This window comes from Mya arenaria, chromosome 12, assembly GCF_026914265.1.
Source record: "Mya arenaria isolate MELC-2E11 chromosome 12, ASM2691426v1".
NCBI classification, from domain to species: domain Eukaryota; kingdom Metazoa; phylum Mollusca; class Bivalvia; order Myida; family Myidae; genus Mya; species Mya arenaria.
The window spans coordinates 11036582-11064521 of NC_069133.1; the positions used below are offsets into that span (position 1 = coordinate 11036582).

General features: G+C 38.9%; 2 protein-coding genes across 2 annotated transcripts; both read right to left on the bottom strand.

Moving 5' to 3' along the window:
* Positions 1-287: 287 nt before the first annotated feature.
* On the bottom strand, positions 288-16508 carry LOC128211999 (tetraspanin-33-like). The gene is made up of 7 exons (XM_052917209.1): positions 15183-16508; positions 9821-10009; positions 9093-9281; positions 3671-3820; positions 3144-3188; positions 2737-2856; positions 288-1265 (listed from the first exon to the last, which is right to left on the bottom strand). The coding sequence occupies exons 1-7, from the start codon at positions 15255-15257 to the stop codon at positions 1176-1178; spliced, it is 858 nt and encodes a 285-aa protein (XP_052773169.1). The 5' UTR covers positions 15258-16508; the 3' UTR covers positions 288-1175.
* Positions 16509-21111: 4603 nt separating this feature from the next.
* Positions 21112-27704, bottom strand: LOC128212425 (cysteine-rich protein 1-like). The gene is made up of 4 exons (XM_052917882.1): positions 27546-27704; positions 24000-24094; positions 22267-22324; positions 21112-21507 (listed from the first exon to the last, which is right to left on the bottom strand). The coding sequence occupies exons 1-4, from the start codon at positions 27583-27585 to the stop codon at positions 21470-21472; spliced, it is 231 nt and encodes a 76-aa protein (XP_052773842.1). The 5' UTR covers positions 27586-27704; the 3' UTR covers positions 21112-21469.
* Positions 27705-27940: the final 236 nt, after the last annotated feature.

The window sequence follows — 27940 nt, forward strand, 5'->3', positions numbered from 1 at the left end:
TTAAAGCGTTAGAAACGCTTTTAGCCATAAATATCTATTTTCGAACGTTCTTATGAAAAACTGCGGTCTGATATTTTGTCAGCAGTCTTATATCACTGGTTTCCAGACATAAATGCAATAGTTCGATTTCCATATTTGGTCACCTTACCCCCAATTTGCATAAGGATATATGCAGAGTAACGTCATTGGGAAATTCATGAAAATAGGTATATGTTTGTAAATATTTAGCAAGCTCGGTAGGCTGACCACATATCATTAAATGATCTCTGCAGATTAAATGACAGACATACAGGCATACAGAAGAGTTTATTGTTGATAAACGCTACCGAAAAAACATGAACATTGTTATCACAAATACACAACAAATAAAATCAAGAAATAAAAAAGCCCACAAGGAATGTAATCCCGGGACCCGGTTATGATAGTTTCACACAATAGATTATAACAAAATATATGAAAAAGGATTTCTTAGATACATACAATCACATGAACAGTTATGTTGTACCAAACACACATGATATCACATTAAAGTTTCACAACTCTTTGGCAGCTTCTATTTTGAAGTCATTCAGTTATTCCCCATTCGAAAGTTAATGCACTGGTTCTTTCACTTTTTGGATGTAAGGGAAACAAGACTACTTTCATTCTTGAGGAACCACGTCAACGACACAATTGCGTTATATAAGTAAGTTAATACAAATATCCCGCCTATATAAAAATAATCTCTGAACAGAAACAACATCAACGCCCACATAATCACGTGACGTCGTCTGCGAAAATGAGCTCCGTTCAGTTATTCACCTTAACAATAAAAACCTTTTATACCAATAGGTTTGACAATAATACAAAGTTATAAAAATGTGTAAAAATCAAATTTAATAACTTTGTTTTGTTAAATTATCCATGGATGCCTGCTTATAAGGTGATATATCTAGCAATAATGAAAAACGTAACGTTTTCCTCTACAGATGACGTCACTCATGACGTCACTCATAAGTAAAGTCGTAGGTACAGAGTAAATCTAGGATACATTTTCTTTTCATTTACATTTTTTCTTCGGTGCCAATTCGGTAAATAAAATTGTTATTCACGACAACACAGTTATCTGATATGCGTACACTTTCGCACGTGCCAGCACGTGCTCTAGGTATCCGGCGCGTTAATTCCCTATCCCACTAACGGGGGCGATACTGGGTCTGATTCCACTTGGCCATCTGCTTGTAGATCTGAGTAATCAACTTCCGGGACAGCCAGGACATCACCATCTATACGAGAGGGAAAAGAGACGATTTCTTTTGGTGACATTTTGCATTGAAATTGGATGTTCCAGTTAAAACAGTGTTTACATAGCTGACAAAGTTAGATTATAAGTATCTTCCATGGCCGAGAGTGTAAGATAGGTTCATTCCGACCCGAGCGTAGGTTTTTTTGCGGAAACGAGGTTTACCTCGTTTCCGCAAAACACTCTGCGCGAGGGTCGGGATGAACCTATCTTACACGGGCGGTTATGGTAGATGCTTTTTCTCCCACCTCAGTTAAACAAAATTAAGTAAAAATGTATATTTTTGCTGGAACTCTTTTGTGCTTAGTGAAAATAATTGCGTATGGATATGCGTTAATTCGTGGTTGTCATGGATATGCGCGCAGTGATTCAGATTATGTTAATAGTCAAATCGGTCTTTGAATAGTTCTAAGGAGAGTGAAGCATTATTTCTTGAAAGGTGCGTGAAAACTGTTTTATGGTGACATTTGAAGCGAGAAATAATTAATTATCGTTCTAAATATTGCCACAATACAAGGTTTCCATGAAGCAACAGACGACAGTCTTCAACAAGGGAGGTAATTACAATGTGGCGAACATTAAAAAGGAGTTCAATACGGGCATTTTATCTTCGCCCATGGGCAAGATAAGAATTTCTAGCATGGTTAAATTATTGGATCTACTTATCAGAGGTGGGAGAAATAGATGTCCCATGATTATACTTGCAGTAAATTTTGTAAGGCCCATAAGAAATTTCTGTTGATTCACAGATTTTAAAATCAGTTTTTCTTACCTTTCTCCATTGAAAACTAAAGTAATTCTGGACAAAAAGAATCAGAAGGCCTCAAATGAGAAAGTTTGTGGATTGTATATGTACAGCTTATCTATTTGAAAATCCTAGTTACTTGTAGCAACATTGCAATTTGTGTTTAAGCAAGTCAGTGAATGGAAAAATGCAGAAAGTTCATGAGGACGACCTAGTTTATTGTAAGCAACTCAATTTGTCTTAAAGCAAGTCGGTGAATATAAAAAATGTTGCTAATTCATTAGGACGGCCTTGACCCTGTACCAACATTGCCATTTGTCTTTAATCAAGTCAGTGAATGGAAAATGCAGCTAAAACAATAAGGACGGCATTGATTCTTGAAGCAACATTGCCATTTGTTTTTGTAAGAAAATCAGTGTGTGTGTGTGTGTGTGTGTGTGTGTGTGTGCGTGCGTGCGTGCGTGCGTGCGTGCGTGCGTGTGTTTAGTTGCAGATAGTTCGTTGAGAATGCCTTGTACAATATTGTCATTTGTTTTTAAAGCCCTGTAAGACAGCATATGTCGCAAATGTAATTATAAATGTGTGATTATTTGTTTCACTCTTTACTAAAAAATGTATAGTCACAAACCTCAGAAAAAAATGCATATCCATAAATGTCCGATCCGTGATTACCTTCTCTTTAATTAAATCAACGAAAGATTGATTTTACCTGTGGTATAAATACGCCCATTAGTACCCCTCCAACGACAATGACGTTATTATTCATGAAGTCGGTAATGGCCTTAAGACAGCCGTCGGTGTGGATGGCCGCGGTCCGGGTTAATGGATCCTGCAGAGATGGTTAATGGTTCAAAACAATCAAATAATTATATCAAGGAGAGTACTAAAGTTAAAACAAGTATGTTACGTTGAAAAACATTCATAAGGTTAATGGGCCCTATGCCCATAATACAAAATCATTTTGCACCCGGCGCCGCCCTTCCCCTAAATTGTTCAAGTACACTTAGTGTTTCGCAACGTCTCTGTTGTTAAAAGCTTGCACAACTCTTGAACTTAACAAGAAAGATAAATACAAGAAATGACCGATACCTCTAAATGTACTCAATAAACACTTACAGCACTTTGCATTCTTTTTCCGCATTCTAAATTTTTTATTCCGCTCTGAAATAGATTACAAAGAAATACATAATCATTAGGAATACGAGTAGGTTTTACTATAGTCTTATAAGGTAGAAATACTAGTTATCTGCACCTCTTTTTTCAAATTAAATTCGGTGTCCTTCATATGAACTATGGGTTCGACATTTATCCATCCTTTTTGGTATATGGAAACAATTGTATTAATTGTGGAAAATATTATTTGCGGGTAAAGATTTACCCACGGGCAAAAGCAGTACCATTTTGTAAAAATGATTTGAAACACATCTTTACTATAATTTGTTTATTTGAGGTGGGACTAACATGGGAAAAGCAACTAACAAGGCTGCCCGTGTAAAATAGGCTCATCCCAATCATCGCACAGGACGTTCTGGGAAAATTTGGTAAACCTCGTTTCCGCAAAACACCTTACGCACGGGCTGGGATTAACCTGTAGTACACTCTCGGCCATGGGCGATACTTATAACTTGCCCTTATACACGTACGTCTTTATCAATACAGCAAGAGAATGGCACGGAGCAGAACTCGAACTTCCCCTTCATACTATCCGGGATGGCGTCGCTACAGTTGAAGTACATATTGTTGGTCCAGTCCTTGTAGCCAGACTCGTCGTTAGAGATACCGCAGCACTTAAACTACATAAAGTGGAAGTTACAGTTAAAGCTTTCATTCTAATACACATCCTCGGCACCCCAACAAATTCATAACATATAATCACACATCATACCCTGGGCAAATCGGCCGTTAAAATCTCTTACTCATGAATAGTGAGGTGAAATCTAGCCGTTTGATTGGTCGCATGAGACACATCTCATGCGGTACGGAAATGGCCGAGAAGCTACGGATAAAATCTCGGTTCCGAATGCTTCAAATAGAGATCGGAGTCGAGATTCTTTCCGTTTTGTTATCGGCTATTTCATTGGTCGAAAAATGACTATGAATATTCAAACATAACCAAGTTTCCCAGGGTATCAAATACATATGAATACGCTTGGTTGCCGTGGATAACTAATACACAGGTATTTTTTTCAAAATAAACAACAATATACAAGTTAATGATTTAAAGGGGTCGTATTCATGTACGTGAAGTTAGCGGCCTAGCGGCCTAGCGGCGTGAAGTTAGCGGCCTAGCGGCGTGAAGTTAGCGGCCTGGCGGCCTAGCGGCCTAGCGGCCTAATTATTTTTTCTATTTCCAAGCAATTGTTAATGCGTTTTTTTAAAACAATGATAAATCAAGGTTTTTTATTCATATAGTTACATAGCGGCCTTAAATTGTTATATATTCAGAATATTTTTCTTTACCTTTTATTCTAAAACAATTTTAAATTAACTGTTTTATGCACAAATTATCACTCTGAAGCGTTTTTCAAACTTTTTCAAAAAAGTCGATCAAGCACTTCAGCGACCTAGCGGCATAGAAGCCTGAAATTAGCGGCCTAGCGGCCTAGCGGCCTAAATTGAATCCTATTTCAAAGCATGTATACATGCATTTTCTTCTAAAACAATAACATTTTAACTGTTTTTATGCACAAATTAACACATTGAAGCGATTATCAACAGTTTTTTTTCCAAAAACGTCGATAAAGCAGTCAGCTATTTCAAAGCATTAAACATGCCTGTTCTTCTTAATCAATGATATATTAACTGTTTATATGCACAAATTATCACTCTGAAGCGTTTTTCAACTTTTTTTCAAAAAAGTCGATCGAGCACTTCAGCGGCCTAGCGGCCTAGCGGCCTAGCGGCCTAGCGGCCTAGCGGCGTGAAGTTAGCGGCCTGGCGGCCTAGCGGCCTAGCGGCCTAGCGGCCTAAAATGGTATCCTATTTCAAAGACATACATTTTCTTCTAAAACAATGACATATTAACTGTTTTTATGCACAAATTAACACTTTGAAGCTATTAGCGATTATCAATATTTATTTTTTTAAAAGCGTCGATAAAGCAGTCAGCTATTTCAAAGCATTAAACATGCCTGATCTTCTAAAACAATGATATATTTACTGTTTTATGCACAAATTATCACTCTAAAGCTTTTTTTATTTTTTTTTCAAAAAAGTTGATCGAGCACTTCAGCGGCCTAGCGGCCTAGCGGCCTAGCGGCGTGAAGTTAGCGGCCTGGCGGCCTAGCGGCCTAAAATGGTTTCCTATTTCAAAGCATGTATACATGCATTTTCTTCTAAAACAATGACATATTAACTGTTTGAATGCACAAATTAACACTTTGAAGCTATTAGCGATAATCAAAATCTTTTTTTTTTCAAAAAAGTCGATTAAGCAGTCAGCTATTTCAAAGCATTAAACATGCCTGATCTTCTTAATCAATGATATATTTACTGTTTATATGCACAAATTATCACTCTGAAGCGTTTTTCAACTTTTTTTCAAAAAAGTCGATCGAGCACTTCAGCGGCCTAGCGGCCTGGCGGCCTAGCGGCCTAGCCGCGTGAAGTTAGCGGCCTGGCGGCCTAGCGGCCTAGCGGCCTAAAATGGTATCCTATTTCAAAGCATGTATACATGCATTTTCTTCTAAAACAATGACATATTAACTGTTTTTATGCACAAATTAACACTTTGAAGCAATTAGCGATTATCAACATCTTTTTTTTAAAAAGCGTCGATAAAGCAGTCAGCTATTTCAAAGCATTAAACACGCCTGATTTTCTAAAACAATGATATATTTTGCATGTATACATGCTTTGAAATAGGATATTTGAATATGTGTCATCTAAAGGGCTCAGTCCTACGTGTATGTGTCTTCTTAAGAGCACAGTCCTACGTGTATGTGTCTTCTTAAGATCACAATCCTACGTGTATGTGTCTTCTTAAGAGCACAGTCCTACGTGTATGTGTCTTCTTAAGAGCACAGTCCTACGTGTATGTGTCTTCTTAAGAGCACAGTCCTACGTGTATGTGTCTTCTTAAGAGCACAGTCCTACGTGTATGTGTCTTCTTAAGAGCACAGTCCTACGTGTACGTGTCTTCTTAAGAGCACAGTCCTACGTGTACCTGTCTTCTTAAGAGCACATTCCTACGTGTATGTGTCTTCTTAAGAGCACATTCCTACGTGTATGTGTCTTCTTAAGAGCACAGTCCTACGTGTATGTGTCTTCTTAAGATTACAGTCCTACGTGTACGTGTCTTCTTAGGAGCACAGTCATACGTGTACCTGTCTTCTCAAGAGCACAGTCCTACGTGCATGTGTCTTCTTAAAAGCACAGTCCTACGTGTACGTGTCTTCTTAAGATCACAGTCCTACGTGTACGTGTCTTCTCAGGAGCACAGTCCTACGTGTATGTGTCTTCTTAAGAGCACATTCCTACGTGTATGTGTCTTCTTAAGAGCACAGTCCTACGTGTATGTGTCTTCTTAAGAGCACAGTCCTACGTGTATGTGTCTTCTTAAGAGCACAGTCCTACGTGTATGTGTCTTCTTAAGAGCACAGTCCTACGTGTATGTGTCTTCTCAAGAGCACAGTCCTACGTGTATGTGTCTTCTCAAGAGCACAGTCCTACGTGTACGTGTCTTCTTAAGAGCACAGTCCTACGTGTATGTGTCTTCTTAAGAGCACAGTCATACGTGTACCTGTCTTCTTAAGAGCACAGTCCTACGTGTATGTGTCTTCTTAAGAGCACAGTCCTACGTGTACCTGTCTTCTTAAGAGCACAGTCCTACGTGTATGTGTCTTCTTAAGATCACAGTCCTACGTGTATGTGTCTTCTTAAGAGCACAGTCCTACGTGTATGTGTCTTCTTAAGAGCACAGTCCTAAGTGTATGTGTCTTCTTAAGAGCACAGTCCTACGTGTATGTGTCTTCTTAAGAGCACAGTCCTACGTGTACGTGTCTTCTTAAGAGCACAGTCCTACGTGTACGTGTCTTCTTAAGAGCACAGTCCTACGTGTATGTGTCTTCTTAAGAGCACAGTCCTACGTGTACGTGTCTTCTTAAGAGCACATTCCTACGTGTATGTGTCTTCTTAAGAGCACAGTCCTACGTGTATGTGTCTTCTAGAGAGCACAGTCCAATGTATATGTGTCTTCTAAAGAGCAGTACCATATGTGTATGTGTCTTCTACAGAGCTAAGTCCTATGAGTACGTGACTTCTAAAGAGTACAGTCCTATGAGTACGTATCTCTAAAGAGCACTGGCATATGTGTACGTGTCTTCTCAAGAGCACAGTCCTATGTGTACGTGACTTTTAAAGACCACTGCCCTACGTGCACGTGTCATCTAAAGAGCACAGTCCTACGTGTACGTTTCTTCAAATGGCCCAGTCCTACGTGTACGTGTATTCTTACACGTTTACGTCTTATGGAAAGAACAGTCATATGTGTCATAACTTCTAAAGAGCACTGCCATATGTGTACGTGCCTTCTTAATAGCACATTCATATGAGTACGTGACTTCTAAAGAGCGAAGTCCTATGTGTACGTGACTTCTAAAGAGCACTTCAATATGTGTACGTGACTTCTAAAGAGCAAAGTCCTATGTGTACGTGACTTCTAAAGAGCACTTCAATATGTGTACGTGACTTCTAAAGAGCACAGTCCTATGTGTACGTGACTTTTAAAGAGCACTGCCCTACGTGCACGTGTCTTCTAAAGAGCACAGTCCTACGTGTACGTGTCTTCAAATGTCCCAGTCCTAAGTGGTGTCTTATTAAGAGCACAGTCATACGTGTACGTGTCTTCTTAAGAGCACAGTCCTACGTGTACGTGTCTTCTCAAGAGCACAGTCCTACGTGTATGTGTCTTCTTAAGAGCACAGTCCTACTTGTACGTGTCTTCTTAAGATCACAGTCCTACGTGTACGTGTCTTCTCAAGAGCACAGTCCTACGTGTATGTGTCTTCTTAAGAGCACAGTCCTAAGTGTATGTGTCTTCTTAAGAGCACAGTCCTACGTGTACGTGTCTTCTTAAGAGCACAGTCCTACGTGTACGTGTCTTATTAAGAGCACAGTCATACGTGTACGTGTCTTCTTTAGAGCACAGTCCATCATGTACGTGTCTTCTTAAGAGCACAGTCATACGTGTACGTGTCTTCTTAAGAGCACAGTCCCACGTGTACGTGTCTTCTTTAGAGCACAGTCCCACGTGTACGTCTTCTAGAGAGCACAGTCCTATGTGTACGTCTTCTTAAGAGCACAGTCCTACGTGTACCTGTCTTCTAAAGAGCACAGTCCCACGTGTACGTCTTCTAGAGAGCACAGTCCAATGTGTATGTGTCTTCTTAAGAGCACAGTCCTACGTGTATGTGTCTTCTTTAGAGCACTATCATATGTGTATGTGTCTTCTACAGAGCACTGCCATATGTGTACGTAACTTCTAAAGAACACTGTCCTACGTTTACGTGTCTTCAGAGAGCACAGTTTTACGCGTATGTGTCTTCTAAAGAGTACAGTCCTATGAGTACGTGTCTTTTAAAGAGCACTGTCCTATTGTACCTGACTTCTAAAGAGCTCAGTCCTATTAGAACGTGACTTCTAAAGAGCGAATTCCTATGTGTAGGTGACTTCTAAAAAGCGTAGTCCTATGTGTACGTGACTTCTAAAGAGCACTACCATATGTGGGCGTGACTTCTAAAGAGCACAGTCCTATGTGTTCGTGACTTCTTAAGAACACTGCCATATGTGTGCGTGACTTCTAAAGAGCACAGTCCTATTTGTACGTGATTTCTAAAGAGCACTGTCATATGTGTACGTGAATAGTGCTGTTAACATCGTTCTTCATTTGAAAACATTGATTTTATCTTGTCCATACATGTGAATTCCTTGATTGATGTATAGGTGTTATAACACTGTCATGTCAGTATTTCTGTTCAAACCTTAACGGAGACTATAAATTGTATTTGTTTGCTATGCTTTTTTAACATTTACAGCTTAATAAATGCTATGTTATGTTCAGTGTACCGTGAGCTGGAAGTTGTCTATAAGATTCTGCATGTCCGGGTCGTCCCTGTATTTCTCGATAGCTACCCGTAGACTGTCTTCTGGGTAAATGCCCAACTGATTCCGGGCCTCCGGTACAAATACGACCACGAATATTAGAATAACGATGACAGTTTGCACGAAAAACAGGATTGTCATAGTCCAATGGTACTGAAAATCGAAAACAGAGCTGTGGTGATCATTTAAGTCATTCAGTTATAACAAAAATAACATAGGAGGCGGTGTGTTCATGTTTCATAGTTTATTGTTCAGGGCCGGATCCAGGAATAGACATTAGAGGGTGCGTAACTTGGGGGGGGGGGGGTATATAACTGTTCGTTTTGCTAGTTGGAAGGTTGTAGAAAGAGGTACGGTTACCCAAAGGGTTGATAAAGACCGACTAGGTTTCTCATTTACTTATACATTTGAACCCCATTGGCTCGATTTCGTTTGGCTGCTCGAATATCTCTTTGGTTCGAACTAGATGCTAAAGACCCATTTCTTTAAACTGAAGGTAACAGTTCTCGCTTGGCTCGATTTTTCCGAGGCTCGAGGTATTTTCGCCGGTCCCTGGGAGTTCGAGCCAACGGGGTTCGACTGTATAGTGTGTTCAGTGAAATGTATAGATCTATCAAGAAAATTATTGAGGCAAACGTTAATCAAATAATTACAAGGCAAAATTATATAGCAAACCTCCAAAACAAACTTACACCTTTTAGACAGCAAATATTTTCTCGGAACGCCCCGATCCATCCGAGAAACGAGACGACGAATGCGATGAGCGACACCAAAAGGAAGATGCATGCCCCGTCCAGGAAAAAATCATATATGCTCGAGACTGTCTTCTCTTTCTCGACCAGAATCCAGATCATCAGCCCCGCCACCGCACCAGACACGAGCTAGATGAGAAAATAATTAAAATTTCAATTTAGCAGAATGAAGTATAATTATATTATGCGCTATCATTGTACTGAGATGGGTTGACCTTCTTAGACACGATCTAGAAATTATGGTATATATATATAATGAACTCAAATGATAAGGTCGAGGGAGGAGCGCATACCCCAACCCCAGTTATTGGAGAATGTTTTGCATGACAATATGGTAGGTTCAATACTTATCGAATTCAGAAAAATACACCATTTTGCACAAATATAGCAACATATCAAATGTAATTAAGCCTATATTTATCGGTTTCGGTTTGGGGGGGGGGGGGGGGTAGGATTTTTGCTAATTTACCCGTACGCGCTAGAAACGGTCTCCTTCATTTCGGGTAAAATTCAAGGACACAGAAGTTGGCCGAGATCAACGAAATTGTCCCGCTTCCTACTGGACACAATCATGAAATATTGGAATAATAGTAAAAATACATTTGACATAAAAATAGTCTGGTGTAACAAATGTATGGGCCACCACGGACTTATCCTCTTTGGTAGGAAACATGACCGGAGTATCATCCTGATGTCAGGGGTAATGACAACGACCATCAAACCTACGACCGCAAGTGAGGATGACAACGACCATAAAAAACTACAACCGCTTGAGTTAATGACAACGACCATCAAACCTACGACTGGTAGAGATAAGGACAACGATCATCAAACCTACGACCGCTAGAGATAATGACAACGTTAATCAAACCTGCGACCTCAAGGGATACTGACAACGACCATAAAACATATGACTGCTGGAGAGAATGACAACGACCATCAACCCAACGGTCGCCAGAGATAATGACAACGACCAGCAAACCTACGACCGCTAGGGATAATGGCAATGACCATCAGACCTACACACGCTAGAGATAATGAAAGCGACCATCAAACCTACGACCTCTAGGGATAGAGAAAGCGACCATCAAACCTACGACCTCTAGGGATAGAGAACGCGACCATCAAACCTACGACCGTTATGAATAGAGAAAGCGATCATCAAACCTACGACCGCTTTTGATAACGACAACGACCGTCAAACCTGCGACCGCTAAGGATAATGACAACAACCATAAAACCTACGACCGCTAGAGATAATGAAAGCGACCATCAAACCTACGTCCGCTAGGGATAGAGAATTCAAGCACATTCGAGATGACCTTAACCTTTAGTGAATGGATCAATAAAACATCTAGCAATGATAATCATTATGTGTGATATAACTACTGAAACAAAATGCACGATAAATGCAAGCTGACAATTTCGAAATAGCGTTGGTCATAAATATAACCTGAAATGTTTAAAGTGGCACTAGTTCAAACAGGAAGTTATAAATTAATGTACTCGTCGTATCAGTTTCAAACAATCACCCAAATATCCGGATTTCGAAGCTTCTATTACGTACTTAATATGCTATCACACTTGTGCACAAGACACATGTCAATGTCATTTAGCAAACGCATTGGCTAGATATCAACGAATAGCATTTCAGTCTTAAAACACACGCACTGAAACGTATTTTGAAACATTGATCTACTGATAGTGACCAGTTTTCTGCGAAGGCCGGTAAAAATTCAAATGGTGCACCAAAATTCTTATGCATGGGCCGATATCCCAATGACATTTTGTCAATATAATCTGAAAATGTCCAGATGTACAAGACGATTGTTGTTGTTGGTGAGTTTATAAAGGTCTGCCCGCCCCCTACGATGGCTGCATTATGGCTTGACCCCGTCACATCCTCAAGTGTGACTTAAAACAAATGAACCCAAAGAGGGAGTTGTGTCCTCCATCGATTGATGAGATATTCACCACAGAAGTAATTTTGTGCCCCAAATACTGCGAGACCTTGAATGACATCCAGAGTGGTCCCACAGCTCTGACGATTGGATATGGTTTCATTTATTTGGTCTTAACTAGTTGAAATTTAAAAAAATGATCTGGCATGTATCTTAAAAGCATGGTACAAGCCGAAGACGTTTAGTACTGGTAAATCCGTGACTAGCGGATCCAGCGGGGGAGGGGGGGGGCTAGAAATCTGCTCTGTTAGAAATCCCTATACCCCCCTCCCCCCCCCCCCCCCCCCAAAAAAAAGGAAATCGTCCAAGTTTACTTTATATGTCAATATAGAAGAAAAAGCACTAAGTAACGTCCGCTCTACTGTCAAATCCTGGAGCCGCCCCTGTTTTATACACTGCTGGTACCATGATTAGCACTTGTCATTGGACTTTAATTTATTGTACTTTATTTTCATGAAAAATGGCTTGCAAGAAAAATAAAAACTGAAAAAAAAACTGGACTTCCTGTTAGAACGGTCGTGTGTCCCAGCCTCACTAGGAGCGTTTTAACATGGCATAAAGGGTACCGATGTCTATACACAGGAAACAAAGTGAAACATATGAATCTTAACGATCGAGCATAATTATATCAGCATGAACTAACTAATTCAAACTGGTCCGCTGTTCGTCTTATCAGGGACGTGAGGGCGCGGCTGTTGATTTAATCAGACCGAGATAGCCATGCTAATTAGTAATTTATAATTACAAACCAGACCTGCTTTGTTCGAGGGTTATGTGCTACAGATCTCAATCAATTTTCATAATTACTAGGGTTTAAAACGACGATGGGACGGGGTGGAGATGGGGGGTACCGGCGCGTGCGCCCCCTTTAATTCTTGTCCGATTTAACTTTTTAGGTCAAAAATTGAAATGAAGAAACCATATATCTTTATTTATGTGATATTATTAAATATTTCTTTACAAATGAGCTTTAGTCCAAGCTAAAATGCTCATACATAAACACAGCCGGACAGACACATAAACATGAGCACCACGGAGCGAATGGGTCGACTACTTTTCACAAGCCGAATGAGGCGCACTTTTCAACAATTATTTAAACTAGAGATTTTGGCATTGCTATACAAATGCATAGTGTCTCTTGCGACGTGTATACCTAGGTGCATAAGAAATATCTTGAACCGCCTTTTAAGTAATGGCTACGAATAACTCTTTATTGACAATACTCCGAGAACTACACCAAGCACATGAAAATACTTCTACAACGAAACCAAGCAAATGACAATGCTTCGAAAACGACTCCAAACCAATGACCATGCTTCGACAACAACACCAAGCCTATGACAATACTTCGACAACGACACCAAGCCTATGACAATGCTTTGACAACAACACCAAGCCTATGACAAGACTTCGACAACGACATGAAGTCTATGACAATGCTTTGACAACAACACCAAGCCTATGACAATGTTTTGACAACAACACCAAGCCTATGACAATGATTTGACAACAACACCAAGCCTATGACAATGCTTTGACAACAACACCAAGCCTATGACAATACTTCGACAACGACACCATGCCTATGACAATACTTCGACAATGAAACCGAACTTATGACAATGATTTGACAACAACACCAAGCCTATAACAATGATTTGACAACAACACCAAGCCTATAACAATGCATTGACAACGACACCAAGCCTATGACAATGCTTTGACAACAACACCAAGCCTATGACAATGCTTTGACAACAACACCAAGCCTATGACAATGCTTTGACAACAACACCAAGCCTATGACAATGCTTTGACAACAACACCATGCCTATAACAATACTTCGACAACGAAACCAAACTTATGACAATGCTTTGACAACGATACCAAGCCTATCACAATGCTTTGACAACAACACCAAGCCTATGACAATGCTTTGACAACAACACCAAGCCTATGACAATGCTTTGACAACAACACCAAGCCTATGACAATGCTTTGACAACAACACCAAGCCTATGACAATGCTTTGACAACAACACCATGCCTATGACAATACTTCGACAACGAAACCAAACTTATGACAATGCTTTGACAACGACACCAAGCCTATCACAATGCTTTGACAACAACACCAAGCCTATGACAATGTTTTGACAACAACACCAAGCCTATGACAATGCTTTGACAACAACACCATGCCTATGACAATACTTCGACAACGAAACCAAACTTATGACAATGCTTTGACAACAACACCAAGCCTACGACAATACTTCGACAACGACACCAAGCCTATCACAATGCTTTGACAACAACACCAAGCCGATGACAATGCTTTGACAACAACACCAAGCCTATGACAATACTTCGACAACGACACCATGCCTATGACAATGCTTCGACAACGAAACCAAGCCTATGACAATGCTTTGACAACAACACCAAGCCTACGACAATACTTCGACAACGACACCAAGCCTATCACAATGCTTTGACAACAACACCAAGCCTATGACAATGCTTTGACAACAACACCAAGCCTATGACAATACTTCGACAACGACACCAAGCCTATGACAATGCTTCGACAACAACACCAAGCCTATAACAATGCTTTGACAACGACACCAAGCCTATGACAAGACTTCGACAACGACACCAAGCCTATGACAAGACTTCGACAACGACACCAAGCCTATGACAATGCTTCGACAACAACACCAAGCCTATGACAATGCTTTGACAACGACTACAAACCAATGACAATGCTTCGACAACGACAGAAAGCCAATGACAATTTTTCGACAACGATACCAAACCAATGACAATACAACACCCAGCCTGTTACAATACTGCTACTCCTTTTCTTCGAACACCAGACAGGCTAGAAAAAAACGTGCTAGATATTTGCATGAGGTATAGATTTTGCTGATCATGTAAGTAATTACGAGAACATATTGTGCAATTCCTATCTGTTATATAGATGCATGTTTGTGATTAACTACTATGTATGCCAACAGCATAGTAAATGCAGTCATAATTTCAGTGCTTCTGTCTTAAAACTTGAACAGGTTAAATGTGAAGGAGCAACTCCATTGAAATGATTCGATCGAACAAAACAGCAGGTATCTTTTGACAAACAGATGTATGGTTATGATATTCTATGAAAAACCTGCTGTTTACTTGATCTCTATCAAAAGGATCTTTGTGCGTCAGATAAAATGCCTGACCTCCGTTAGATACGTATTTCTAACAACTTGGTCTCGGCTCATATTGAACATGTTTTTGAAGATAAAATCTCCAATTACACACAAGGTAATATAGTGACTATACTTACAAACACGACGAAGTTGATGAAGAATAACAAGTATTTAATGACAAGATTGACCGACGAATTTGCCAGCCGCGCCATGGTTATTAATGTGTGATGTATTATCCTAGCTGACCATGCACACGTGACGAGATTCTGAATCAACCACTGTCGAATCAACACAAATCACGAATCAACTCTTCTTCAAACCATATTCCATTTATATAAAAACAGTATATGAGTTCACTTCGACGTGTACACATTAATTCAAACAAGATTTCTTACGTTCCAGTTTTAATTGTTTGCTATCAATCGATTTTGTTCCGTAGTCCGTTTTAACAAAGTCACGATATACACTTTTGATAGTTCCCTGGCTGTTCAAGATTTCAATACTGCAGAACTTTATCGGTATTGTTTATTTATTAAGACATCCTCCACTAATGAATGTCAATACCACTTAACCTTCCTGCTCCTCAAATCAGGCTAGTGAATACCAGGCAGAAAACTAGTTTTAATCCTCTTCTTAACTGATTTATTTATAACAAACAAACACAAGGAAGAATAAATGATGTCTTTAAAATTCAATGGACACCAGGCGGACGTTTAGACGAATCCATCACATTCAAGTACCGTAATAAAACGACTCCACAGGTTGTTTAGATTAGTCATAAACACACAGTTTATGTCCCAAGTCAACAAAACATGTGCTTATCAGATTACAACCCTACAACTTTCAAGCTTTAACAATCTGTTTAGAGTAATACAATAGTATCCCTGTATCGATATTGTGTTAGCTCCTCTGATCAACATGAATACTGTATGACCATGTTTCGGTTTAATAGTTCACCACTTCACTTAAAACACATCCTGAAAAAGCACTTCACTGTGGATCAATTAAAGAACTATTTCGTGATATATACATGTATCTATTTCTTGTACTTTCAATGTATCACGCTTTATATGAATAAGGTGTATTGCAAAGCAAAATAATATCCTAGGCAGAAACAGCAGGGCGAAAGGTATGAAACTTCTAATCGATTATGTACAAACCGCTAAGGTGGGAGAAGCGGTTTTTCATTTCTAATCACTGCTTACATTTCACAATTCATGTGGTATATCCTTTTTTTAGTCAGTCACGCGATTACTTCTTGTACAAGTTACATTGTATTACACACTTCATCATGAAGTCAGTCACTTGATACTCTCGAACATCGTTGTAATTAACAATTAACTCTTACTAGTCCTGCGTTAAACAATCGTATTTCTAATTTGAAGTCAATATGTTTATATTCTTTAACATAACATAACATTTATGTTATGTTTATATTCAATATGCTGTAATTTTTGCGTATCTAATTGATACTCTCAGTTTTAAGTTGTGAATACATGTATCCGGCGGGTAGAAATGTCAAATGACCGAGTTCATAATTACTGCATGACTAATTATTTAGTGTAGTATAGCCTCAGGCAAACCGAATAGTATAGTACATAGTAATAGACGAATTGACATGGGACCTACGCCCAGATTGTATTAACTTTGGTTTATTTTTTATGCAATATACTTCCTTTTTTAATCAGGGCGCGGCTTCACAATAAATTTAAGACAAAATAATGCACCAGTCAAGTGCAACCACGCCCCCCAGGTGCGGGGAATAGCGGGGACTTTGACTTACGGTCCAGCCAACCCCGGGTAAAATCCCCGTCCTGCGGGGACGAATTGATGGTTATATCCCCGCCAAATGCCCCCGCACCCAAGGGACCCTAGGTAAGGCCGATTCCCCGCTATATTTTGCGCAAAGACAAAACTACCAGATTCACCCAGCACTGCGGAGCCGCCTGAAAGGTAAAACACGGCCCATTTCCCCGGTTATCCCCGGTATACCCCCGGACCTGTAGGGGGTGGGTGGGCGTGGTTACAATTGACTGGTGCATATGTTCTGCCTAGGTCTGGGCCCAATATCACGAACATACTCATCTCGACTATTTTTTTACTACATAGTTTCATGGCATGATACATGTTTTACTTTTTAAGAGCATTCCATAGGTACAAGTTTTGTTCGAGAATCATTTTCAACTTGATATTGACCAAGGTTTTCAAAATGATCCATAGTAGAATGCACTTTTAAAACTTGTTAAAACCAGAGACGTATCCAGGCTTTGACGTTAGAGATGGCGCATTTTAAGCACACACCTTGGAGGCTTGTGTCCCCGACCTCCGAAAAAGCTGTACAAATGTTAAAGGGGTTTGGGGTGCTCCATTAAGAACAATTTGGCTAATTTAAGTCTAATATGTTAGAAAGCAAAGGTTTCATAGTTTATCTACCATATTGAAATGAGCTTTTCATTTGGACATTTTATGGGTAAGCAGGAGATTAGCTTGGTAGCGTCGAGTGCTCCGACTTCTCCATTGTGTGTCATAAATATAAGACCAAGTTTAATAAAGATTTTAAATTGCATTGATAAAATTGCATTAATAACGGCTTATAAGTATCTAATATCATTTTAGTGATAACAGCACGGGTAACTCGGATCTGTAGATTCTGAGCCGAAAGAGTTGAGTAGGAACACTGAACATACGATTAGTGACTGACTTGGCTATAGGTTATGCTACACTAAATAACCTTTCCAAAGCCCCCGATGCTAAAATAGATTAATTGACTTGGATATAGGTTATGTTACACTAAATTATCTTTCCATAGCCCCCCCCCCCCCCGTGTGTTAAAATTAGAATAATTGACTTGACTACGGGTTATTCTACACTAAATAATATTTCCATAGCCCTGGTGCTAAAAATAGAATTAATGACATGACCATAGGTTATGTTAAACTAAATAATATTTCCATAGCCCGGTGCTAAAATAAAATAATTGACTTGACTATAGATTGTGCTACACTAAATATTCTTTCCAAAGCCCCCGGTGCTTAAAAATAGAATGCTGACAGGCTATTCCCACGCTGACAGAGCGATGAAAAACCTACTATATCTATCTATACTATTTCATACTATTTGACAGTAATTTCTAAAATGGACTAATAAACATAAAACATAATAAACCTTTCGCGTATCTAATTGGGTTGTAATTATAAAAGTGTAAACGGATTATGGGAACATAATTCCACTGCGTCTTGTTTCACAAGGACGGTAAGATCTTATGCGGGTATCATAAAAGGCTGTCCGGCTACCCGATTTGATTGTTATGATAATTCGTCTAATTGGATTACGGGATTAAAGTGGGAAATATTGTCTTGTTAAACTATCCATAGATCAATACGTGACATGTTTTACCGGATAATTTTCGTCTGGTACTGATATTCAACTATTCTGGTACGTTTTAAAGCTGCACTCTCACAGATTAAACGTTTTGACAACTTTTTGTATTCGGACGAGCCAATTCATACGAAAAAGCCTGGAAACCAGTGATATTAGACTGCTGACAAAAATCAGATCACAGATTTTCATACTTAATTTATAAAATTGAAGTTGTATGCATTTTTCTTAAACCGTTAGTAACGCGTTTAGGCATAAAACATGAGATACCTGCAATGTGGTCTTTTCTCAGCAGTCTTTTATCACTGGTTTGCAGATATTTACTCAGAAATTGGCTCATTCCAAGACAAAAAATAAATTTAAAAAAAGTTGACAAAACGGTCGAAGACAATTGTTTTTGATAAAACGGTAAATCTGTGAAAGTGCAGCTGTGAGACTGCTTTAACTAAACGCTTACTATCAGGATGTGGTTCAGGATGCCTTCTGTATAATTCATAAAGAAAATGCGTCTGCAAATGCAAATGTTACACTTTTACAATTAAAAACAAAGCGCTTAAAGCGTCGACGTGCTTTCGACCTGCTACAATTTGTGAAATAGTCATGTAATACTGATTGGAACGGAAAGCGTGTGGAGATTTCTTAGATTGTCTCAGTAATTTCAGCCCGGAGTTTTGAGCAGTTTGCATATTTATAAAGCATAAATCTGTTCATTTTGTCCTCGAATGGCATAGGGTGAGCGCAATGTTAAGATTCATCCATACATACAGGGAATAAATAGTGTATGATTATGTAAATCGATCCCAATGAATTTTGCGTAAGAAGCCTGACATTGCGAAGGAATTCATGAACATGAATATTCTATCTTTATAAGTGATGTAAATTTGTTTTTCAATTACATGACTAAACTCAGAAATCCTAGCAGGCCGAAGGCCATTTGAACCTTAAACGCTTTGATTTATTGTTTTAAACTTAATTACAACGAAACTACATGGTCGGCATAAACGCTTTCAATGGCATTTGTTCAATCTGTTTAAAGTGTTGCATTTTTTTGCATTGAAATGTATAGGGAAATTAATCAGCAGCGTATAACATTATCGTCAAACCGCCTTAAACGTACGTCAACGTGCGTCCACGAACTGAAGAGGACTGTGATGGTCTTTATCATTCGCCTGTCATCAACAAATAGTTCTATGATTTGACGTTTCATACCATTTCTAATTCAGTCTTAGAGTCAGGCATGGTGACTACCTGTTCAACAGTACCTGACCAAGTGTGACCTCCATAACTATAAGGGAGTATTTCAATGTGTTAACCCTATGACCTAGTTTTTGACCAATATAATGCGTTATATACATTTGACCTAAATAATCATTTTAGGAAAACTATTTTGACCAATTTGTATCAATATTTGGTAGAAACTGCAGTCATTATAAACTTGTTAACATAGCGTAAACAATTTTTTACGTGTTGACCGATAGTGACGAAGTTTCGTTTAAACATGTGATCCGACATCCAACTGTTTGTTTATTTAATCAGGAAATACATTCAGGATAATCAAATTGTCCTGAGAGTGAACCATATAATGACGCCTCTACAAACATACAACAGTTCACAACGGGCTGAGCGGAAGTATCAGTTCCAATCATCTAGTACTCATTTAAAGAGTATACATTCATTTTATAAATATGTACGTATCCACACACTCACAATTCCTTCAAACGCTGTCACACCTACCATTGTCGTTGTTGTTGTTGGTGGTATTGTTGTTGGTGTTGTTTTACATTTTAAAAAGGTCGGTCCGCGCCCACTGGCTGCATTGTGGCTTGACCGCACCGTGTGTTCCATCACGACTAATAGTGTATTTAAACGCCACATAGAGACTACCCTTCGTGGCGGATCCGTGGGCAAGTGGTGACACACTTTTTGTCAATCCCCAGGGGTCGCTGGTTCGATTCCCCGCCGCATCACTAATTAAGACAATAATCGTTTTCCGGGAGTGACGTTAATTGGGGGTCCCGTATGACAGTTCTATACACTGGTGCACGTTAACAGAACCAGAGTAGCTCTAACTGGGGTAACATTCTGTCTGTGCACTATGCTCCACAAACCTAACATGACTAACTCTTTTATTTGGAGAACTCACCGAATGGTCCTTGCCCGCCTACGAGTATAAATAAACTTGCACCCATCCTACCCAAAGATAAATTGAAAAAGTCTGAGTTCACGTTAATGCACATGTGATCTTATCAGTAAAACTAACCAAATTTGTTTTTGTTTTATTTCTCTTGTTAACGTTTTTTTTTTCGTGCTTCCGGTCATATTATGTGTATATGTACACACATTTAACTACATGTATGTTGGTTCTCTCTTGTCCGGTACGGGTAAGCATTATTGCAGATAGTCTATATGTCGTATCCTGGTTGTTGTTGTTTTATCTACCGTGGTTATAGCGGATCATATCATGTATATACCACTTCATCTGGAAGAGCGTCCAGATTTACCCTTGCTATAGCTTACACATTATTAGTCGGAGAGTTTTACGTGACAGATACCGGTCATCCTTGTGAGACGAACAAAATACCTTCACCCCACCCCCGCCCCCTCCTGTTCCTCACATGCGGTCTATACAAAATACAATGTTTCTTGTTTTTTGTCAGTTTAGAAAGATAAATACAATTGACAATAAACAACCGTTTCATTTTTTATTCATACGAGTAAATATTGCGTTTAATGTATACAATCTGATAAAAAAAAATGCCATCATACCAAACCGTAATGCCTTAATTAAAATTTTAGATCAGTGTTGAAACTATTTCCGTGGATATATGGCTTTGAAATATCAATGTACATTTATAAATCTGCAAACTCAAACTGCACGAATACAAGTATATACGTATTTTTTTCATGGCATGTTTTCCAACTATATATTTAGTGATGATCAAAGGCGTATATCAGCTTGGTTTATGCTTTTTGGTCCCAATTATTAGATAGCTAATTATGCTCCAACTGTAACCATGGTAAATGGCGTAGTACGTGTCAACGCCCGCTAATACTTGTGACTTTCCGTACCTCCATGGCCGTAACCTGGAAACACAATGGCAACTAGAACATAATACCTCGAGAATAATAATCATCGACATGAGAGACATATATCAATAATAACACATTCTTTAGGGAAATTTCACAAGAAAGAGTATGTTCTTTGTATAGGATAATGAAATGTGACTCTGATCAATATATAACTAAGAATAACATTAGTTTTATCAAACGTTATTGTATATGCAAAAGATATGGCTAATATTTCAACATATAATATTGATAAACAACTTGGTTGGGCTACAAATTATAGGCAACATTAGGAAACGGTCACGCGAAGATTATAGTAACAATAATGCTTACGAGCGAAGAACAGTTTGCCATTGTTTAGGCTAAATTTAGCTTATAGAATACAATGTAAAGAATTTATATCAGTCTTAATCATACCTTTTACATATAAGTGGTCACCGTTATATTTTGTCCAATAATAATTTCGTATATCTCAAGTTTTCCTATACATTTATTTCAGTGAATCAGCAGTCAGCTGTTATTGATTTTAATCAGGTGAATCGGTATATATAAACAGTGGCTGGCCCATTTAGTGGGTAGTTTACACAATATAATGTAGACTACTAAAATAAATTCAGATTGTAAGTATGTACTTACACAAAATAAAAGGTTTAGCGACAGCGAAGTACATGCTAACAATCTTTAACCATTACTTAATTACTATGACCGAAACCACCCCTGGCTTAAATATGGCGGTGATGCCGGAGTTATTCCGATTGTTCCCCTGGATTAACTTACCTCCTGGGCCAAACAATGCGGCGTAGCACGGCTTATGGCAGTATGGTATCCCATCTTTCTGAAAGAGGTAGAGCAGTGGAGTTAAATAATGAACACACATTTTGGGCAATGACAAATCATGACAATTAAAGCAACGTTCTTTTTGTATTCGACGACAGCCAGTTTCAATAAACGATTTTGGCCGTTACCTTAAAGCTGCACTCTCACAGATTTTTATTATTTGTCTTGGAACGAGCCAATTATTGCGTAAATGTCTGGAAACCAGTGATATAAGACTGCTGACAAAAGAGCAGATCGCAGTTAAGATATTTACTTCTGAAAATTGATGTCTTGTGGCTAGAAGCGTTCCTTCATTGTAACTGGCGCTTTAAGAAATAACTAGAAATGTGTCCATAGGACACGGATGCCCCCACTTCGATTTTTTGTCACAGAAAATAAGCCATAATGATTATTCAGGATAATCTGCACATATAGGATAAGTTGAGTTGAGTTGGGTTTTACGGCATCGCAAGACTGTATAGGTTATATGGCGCCATTCAGGCAGGAAAAAACTTGTTGGATCCACATTGGACACATACTTTTCAAGAATTAGATTGGAAACATATATTTTTGAAGTATTTTTGGCAAAAAAGGGCCGTAACTCCTAAATGACTAAAGCGATTTCCATGACTATCGAACTTGATCAAGATATTATGGTCACAAACATGTGTTTAAAGTTTGGTGAGGATTGGACAAACGGTTTTCAAGAATTAGATTGGAAACATATATTTTTGAAGTATTTTTGGCAAAAAAGGGCCGTAACTCCTAAATGACTAAAGCGATTTCCATGACTATCGAACTTGATCAAGATATTATGGTCACAAACATGTGTTTAAAGTTTGGTGAGGATTGGACAAACGGTTTTCAAGAATTAGATCGGAAACAATCTTCGGGACGTACGTACGTACAGACAGACAGACGTACGTACGGACAAGGGCAACCCTATATGCCGCCACTTTGTGGGGGCATAAAAACGGCAGTTTACCAAACATTTGAGATCTGTTCTATTGTGAGTTATCTTATATGACCTAATTGAAGTCACCGATGCCTAAATGAGTCTCAGTGTTTCGGTGTTTTCAGTGTATTTGTCAATTGAGTTTACAGTCCAATCAAAACACTCGGATTCTACTCTTTAAACGAACTTAAATCTTGATTCTTGAATACGGCCTCTGATCAGATACAATCAGGTACGATCAGTTACGATCAGGTACGATCATTTACGAACAGTTACGATCAGTTACGATCAGTTACGACAGGTGCGATCATGTACGAACAGTTACGATCAGGTACGAACAGTTGCGATCAGGTACGAACAGTCACGATCATGGACGATCAGTTACGGTCATGTAGGATTAGGTAGGATCAGGTACGATCACAAGTGCAGATTTGGTAACATCGTAGAGATTATTTTTCTTAAGAATTACAAATGATTTCAAGGAATAATGAATTGAAAAATACCATGGAATTTGTAATAGTTGGACTTTGGAAATGTATGTTTATAAATGTTTGACAAACTGTAGGAGGGGGCGTTTATGGGCATATATGGGACTTTAAACATCGGGTGAGATTTCGACAGACCCATGGACACCGCCGTCCACTTGACATCTTTGTTAAAGGGGCGGAATTTAAACAACAAATGTTTTCAATTGAATACACAGGGCAAAAATTAAAATAGTGCCTGATTCTTTGTATACCTCCGCGTGTGAGCCGGATGCCAGAGTCTTGCCGCACTTCTTACATTTGAGACATCCTCGGTGCCATTCCTTGCCAATTGACGTCACCTTCTCCGCTAAACAAGTGAAAACATACACATAAGTAATGTGTTTATTATTCCCATAAATATTTTTTTTGTTAATGTATTGCCATTTTGGTATGTAATTCAACGAGAGTTTCATATTTCTTTTAAGAAACGTCCAAGGTGTTTGACTAGGCATATGCTATTCTGAACACCTCGGTCATTTTCCATAGAAAATAACCTCAGATTTCTGCCAGTATATCACCAGAAGCAGTTCTTAAAATAATAATAATGCTATTAATCAATTGTGGTGTCCTAAGTTCAAATTTGTTTTAATATATTCCTTAAAAGTAAAGTCAGGTTCAACTGGTTGAAATGACTACGCGATCTACATGCAGCGTAGTTAAATTAAAAAAAAAAATGATGGAAAGTGGCCGAGGTGTTCCGATTGGGTAGACGGTTACGATTGAGACTGGTAAAGATGTTTAGAAATGCACTTGTAATGTGAAAGACATAGGGCCAGTGTTCAATATTGATCTTATCCATATCCTTAGACATGTCTCAGTGATTCCACTCAGCCTATTGGTCAGCTAAATATACAGGCCAATAAAAACACTGGGATTATAATCTAAAATCTAAGATGGCTATTGAATACGGCCGTCTCTGTGGTTAAGTTTTCCGCCTACGGAGCGGGATGTCGTGGGTTCGATCCCAGGCCGCGTCATACCGATAGACGTTAAAAGTTGGTACAAGAAGCTCCCTTGCCTGGCGCTCGGCATTTAAAGGGTAGTGCCTGGAAAAGCGGTGTACTCAGTACTGGTTCAACCCAGGAAACTTGTATCCCATGTATCTTTCTTTACACCGAGCATGTTAAAGAACCAAGAGGTCTCTTCGCAAAGATCTAGGGTATCGCACCCGGATCTCTTCTATCTCATTCTGTTTCTTCAAGTCCTCCAATGTCTGGGTTTGACTGTGAATTGCTGTCACTTCTATCTCATGTCACTTATGGCATTTAAACACAATTTAAGTCGTGATGCCATGATCACGGCGGAGTCAAGCCATAATGCAGCCAATGGGCGCGGGCAAACCTTGAATAACTCAAATAAACAAAACTGAATAAGGCCACAGACCAGTAATTGGTTAAATAACTATTATATATTTTGTCCCAGAGTAGTTCAGCACAGCCTTGATAACCACTTACCATACGGAGCAGCAATAGCAAACCCATATTTTATGACAAAGATAAAGTTTCATTTTGTCATCCCAAATGCTGTATTTTTCAAAAATTTAATGACATATCGCTTGAACAAATTGAAGTGGTTTATCCACCTGCTGATAACAAGTTTAAACATTTTAGAGAAGGCGTAGCTGCATAATAAATGCACTACGCGTAGGTGGAATTGATAATAACAGGGATGAATTACAGGGCTGATGACGGACCAAAATTCTCAATCCTAGAAATCCTGAAAATTCAGTTGGAGTGTGGAGAATTCACACCTGAGGCACCTTAAGATTCCACTTAAAATCATTTCCGAGGCCATGTATACCCATTTCAAGGCACGTCCTGTTATTTGTTATGCAATTGTCCAGCGAAAATTTACAAGCTAAATTTACAAGCGTGCTATAGTTCTCTCATTCCTGGTTTCAGGCCATGTTCAACGGTTTTAATGTCCTCGACGCAAATATTCAGACGAACTGTTCGCTTTCTTATCCATTAAACATGCTCACTCGTGCAATATAGTCGTGTGTTTTATACGCTCATCTCAAACTAGTTTTTGTATAAAATCTTACTTTGTAAATTCTGTTTAATTTAAAATTACAATAATAAAATCTATTTTTTGTAAATTATGTTTAATTTAATTAGAAAACAAAAATATTTTATTCGAAAGTAATTTCATAAATTATGAATCGACTTGAATAAAAGTACATATTAAACTGAATACCGTTTTACAAACATTATGTAAGGCCCCACAACCCGTTAACTTTCCATTTGATTCATATTACGGTTCAGTTGAGATTACTTTTACCACCGCTTATTTTCAACATTTGCAAGTGTTAAGCTTACAAAGGTTTAAGTCGTAAATCGTAATCATCGGTTCAAGGGCAGTAGAAGAGAAGGGGCGAAGATGAAATTAGGAAGGCGGGAGGTGTGTGTGTAGGGGGGAGGGGAGAGGGTCAGTTTAACGAACATTCAGGGGTAGGGGTCAGTCAAAGCACTTTGAAAGGGGAGAAGTCAGTCAATGCAACTCAAAGTAGGAGGGAGTCATCCACACTAAATAGAAGGGGGTGTGGGTCAGCCATACTAAATAGAAGGGGGAGTGGGTGAGCCACACTAAATAGAAGGGGGAGTGGGTGAGCCACACTAAATAGAAGGGGGTGTGGGTCAGCCATACTAAATAGAAGGTGGAGTGGGTGAGCCACACTAAATAGAAGGGGGAGTGGGTGAGCCACACTAAATAGAAGGGGGAGTGGGTGAGCCACACTAAATAGAAGGGGGTGTGGGTCAGCCATACTAAATAGAAGGTGGAGTGGGTGAGCCACACTAAATAGAAGGGGGAGTGGGTGAGCCACACTAAATAGAAGGGAGAGTGGGTGAGCCACACTAAATAGAAGGAGGGTCAGCTACACGAACTGGAAGATCGAAAGGCTCCGTCAAACAAATTGGAAGAAAAACGGGGCTAGACAATCCAATTGAAAGAGGGAGGTGATCAGTCAAACACATTAGAAGGGGGGGGGGGGGTGAAACTAATTGTTCAAACAACGTCAGTCAACAAATCTGAGGAAAGGAAGGAGGAAGTCAAACCATCTTGAAGAGGGATTCTGGTTAGTAAACCAAATTGGTAGGAGAAGGGGTCAGTGAAACTAGCTGGAAGGGGGGAAGACGTCAGTAAAATCAGCTGGAAGGGGTTAGTGAAACCAGCTGAAAGGGGGTATGGGTCAATAAAACTATCTGGAAGGGGGGAGGGGTCAGTGAAACCAGCTCGAAGGGGGAAGGGTCAGTGAAACCAGCTGGAAGGGGGAAGGAGTCAGCCAAACCTACCATGCAACATGACAAAACGAACAGAAAAGGAAGATAAATGCTTCCTGATGTCTATGCATATTAACAATTTACCTAAAACCACACATAATTCAATGCCATATATCACACCACTTACAAAGATATGTGAACAACGTCCCGCCCGTTAAGCGTGAGTCACTTCATATCATATTGCACGCAGTCTTGATCAGAATCCGATACATGAATGAGTTTATATGAATATAGAGAACTGATTTATTTATATGATAAAATTATATTATGATATACAAATCATACGAAAAGTAAGTTGATCTTCCCGTCAACGAAGCATCCTTAAACTGGTTACTATACTGATTAGTTTATAACCTATATCGAGAAAGGATGTAGAATATTAATTAATACTTTAACAGCTATATGTATCATTCTATTAATAATCATAACTTATGTTGACTGTACAAGTTTACTTAAAAAGAAAACATTTCAACTCACCAAAATAAACTTCCTTTGCACAAGTTGGACACTTCGGCATGTTTGTTTTCAAAATAACAAACCTTATTTAACTTTGAGACTGAGTTAAACAGCAGACGACTTGAGCTCTGTGTTATAATGGGCGCGGTATGTAAATATGTGATGTGAACTTATAAATATAGAATATCAGTGCCGCGTGCAAAAAAAAAATCGAATATCACTCAATGAGAAAAGAATCTCTTAAGGGATGTGATGATGAAAAGATTTCTAATTTGCCATCGCCTTATGTATAAAAAAAGTTTTCAACTTTCAGTGAATGATTTCCTCACTTATTATGAAAGACCCGGACATATGGCAATTAACATCATTGGAGGGCTGTATATACATGCTCATATAATCATATACATTGGTTTAAC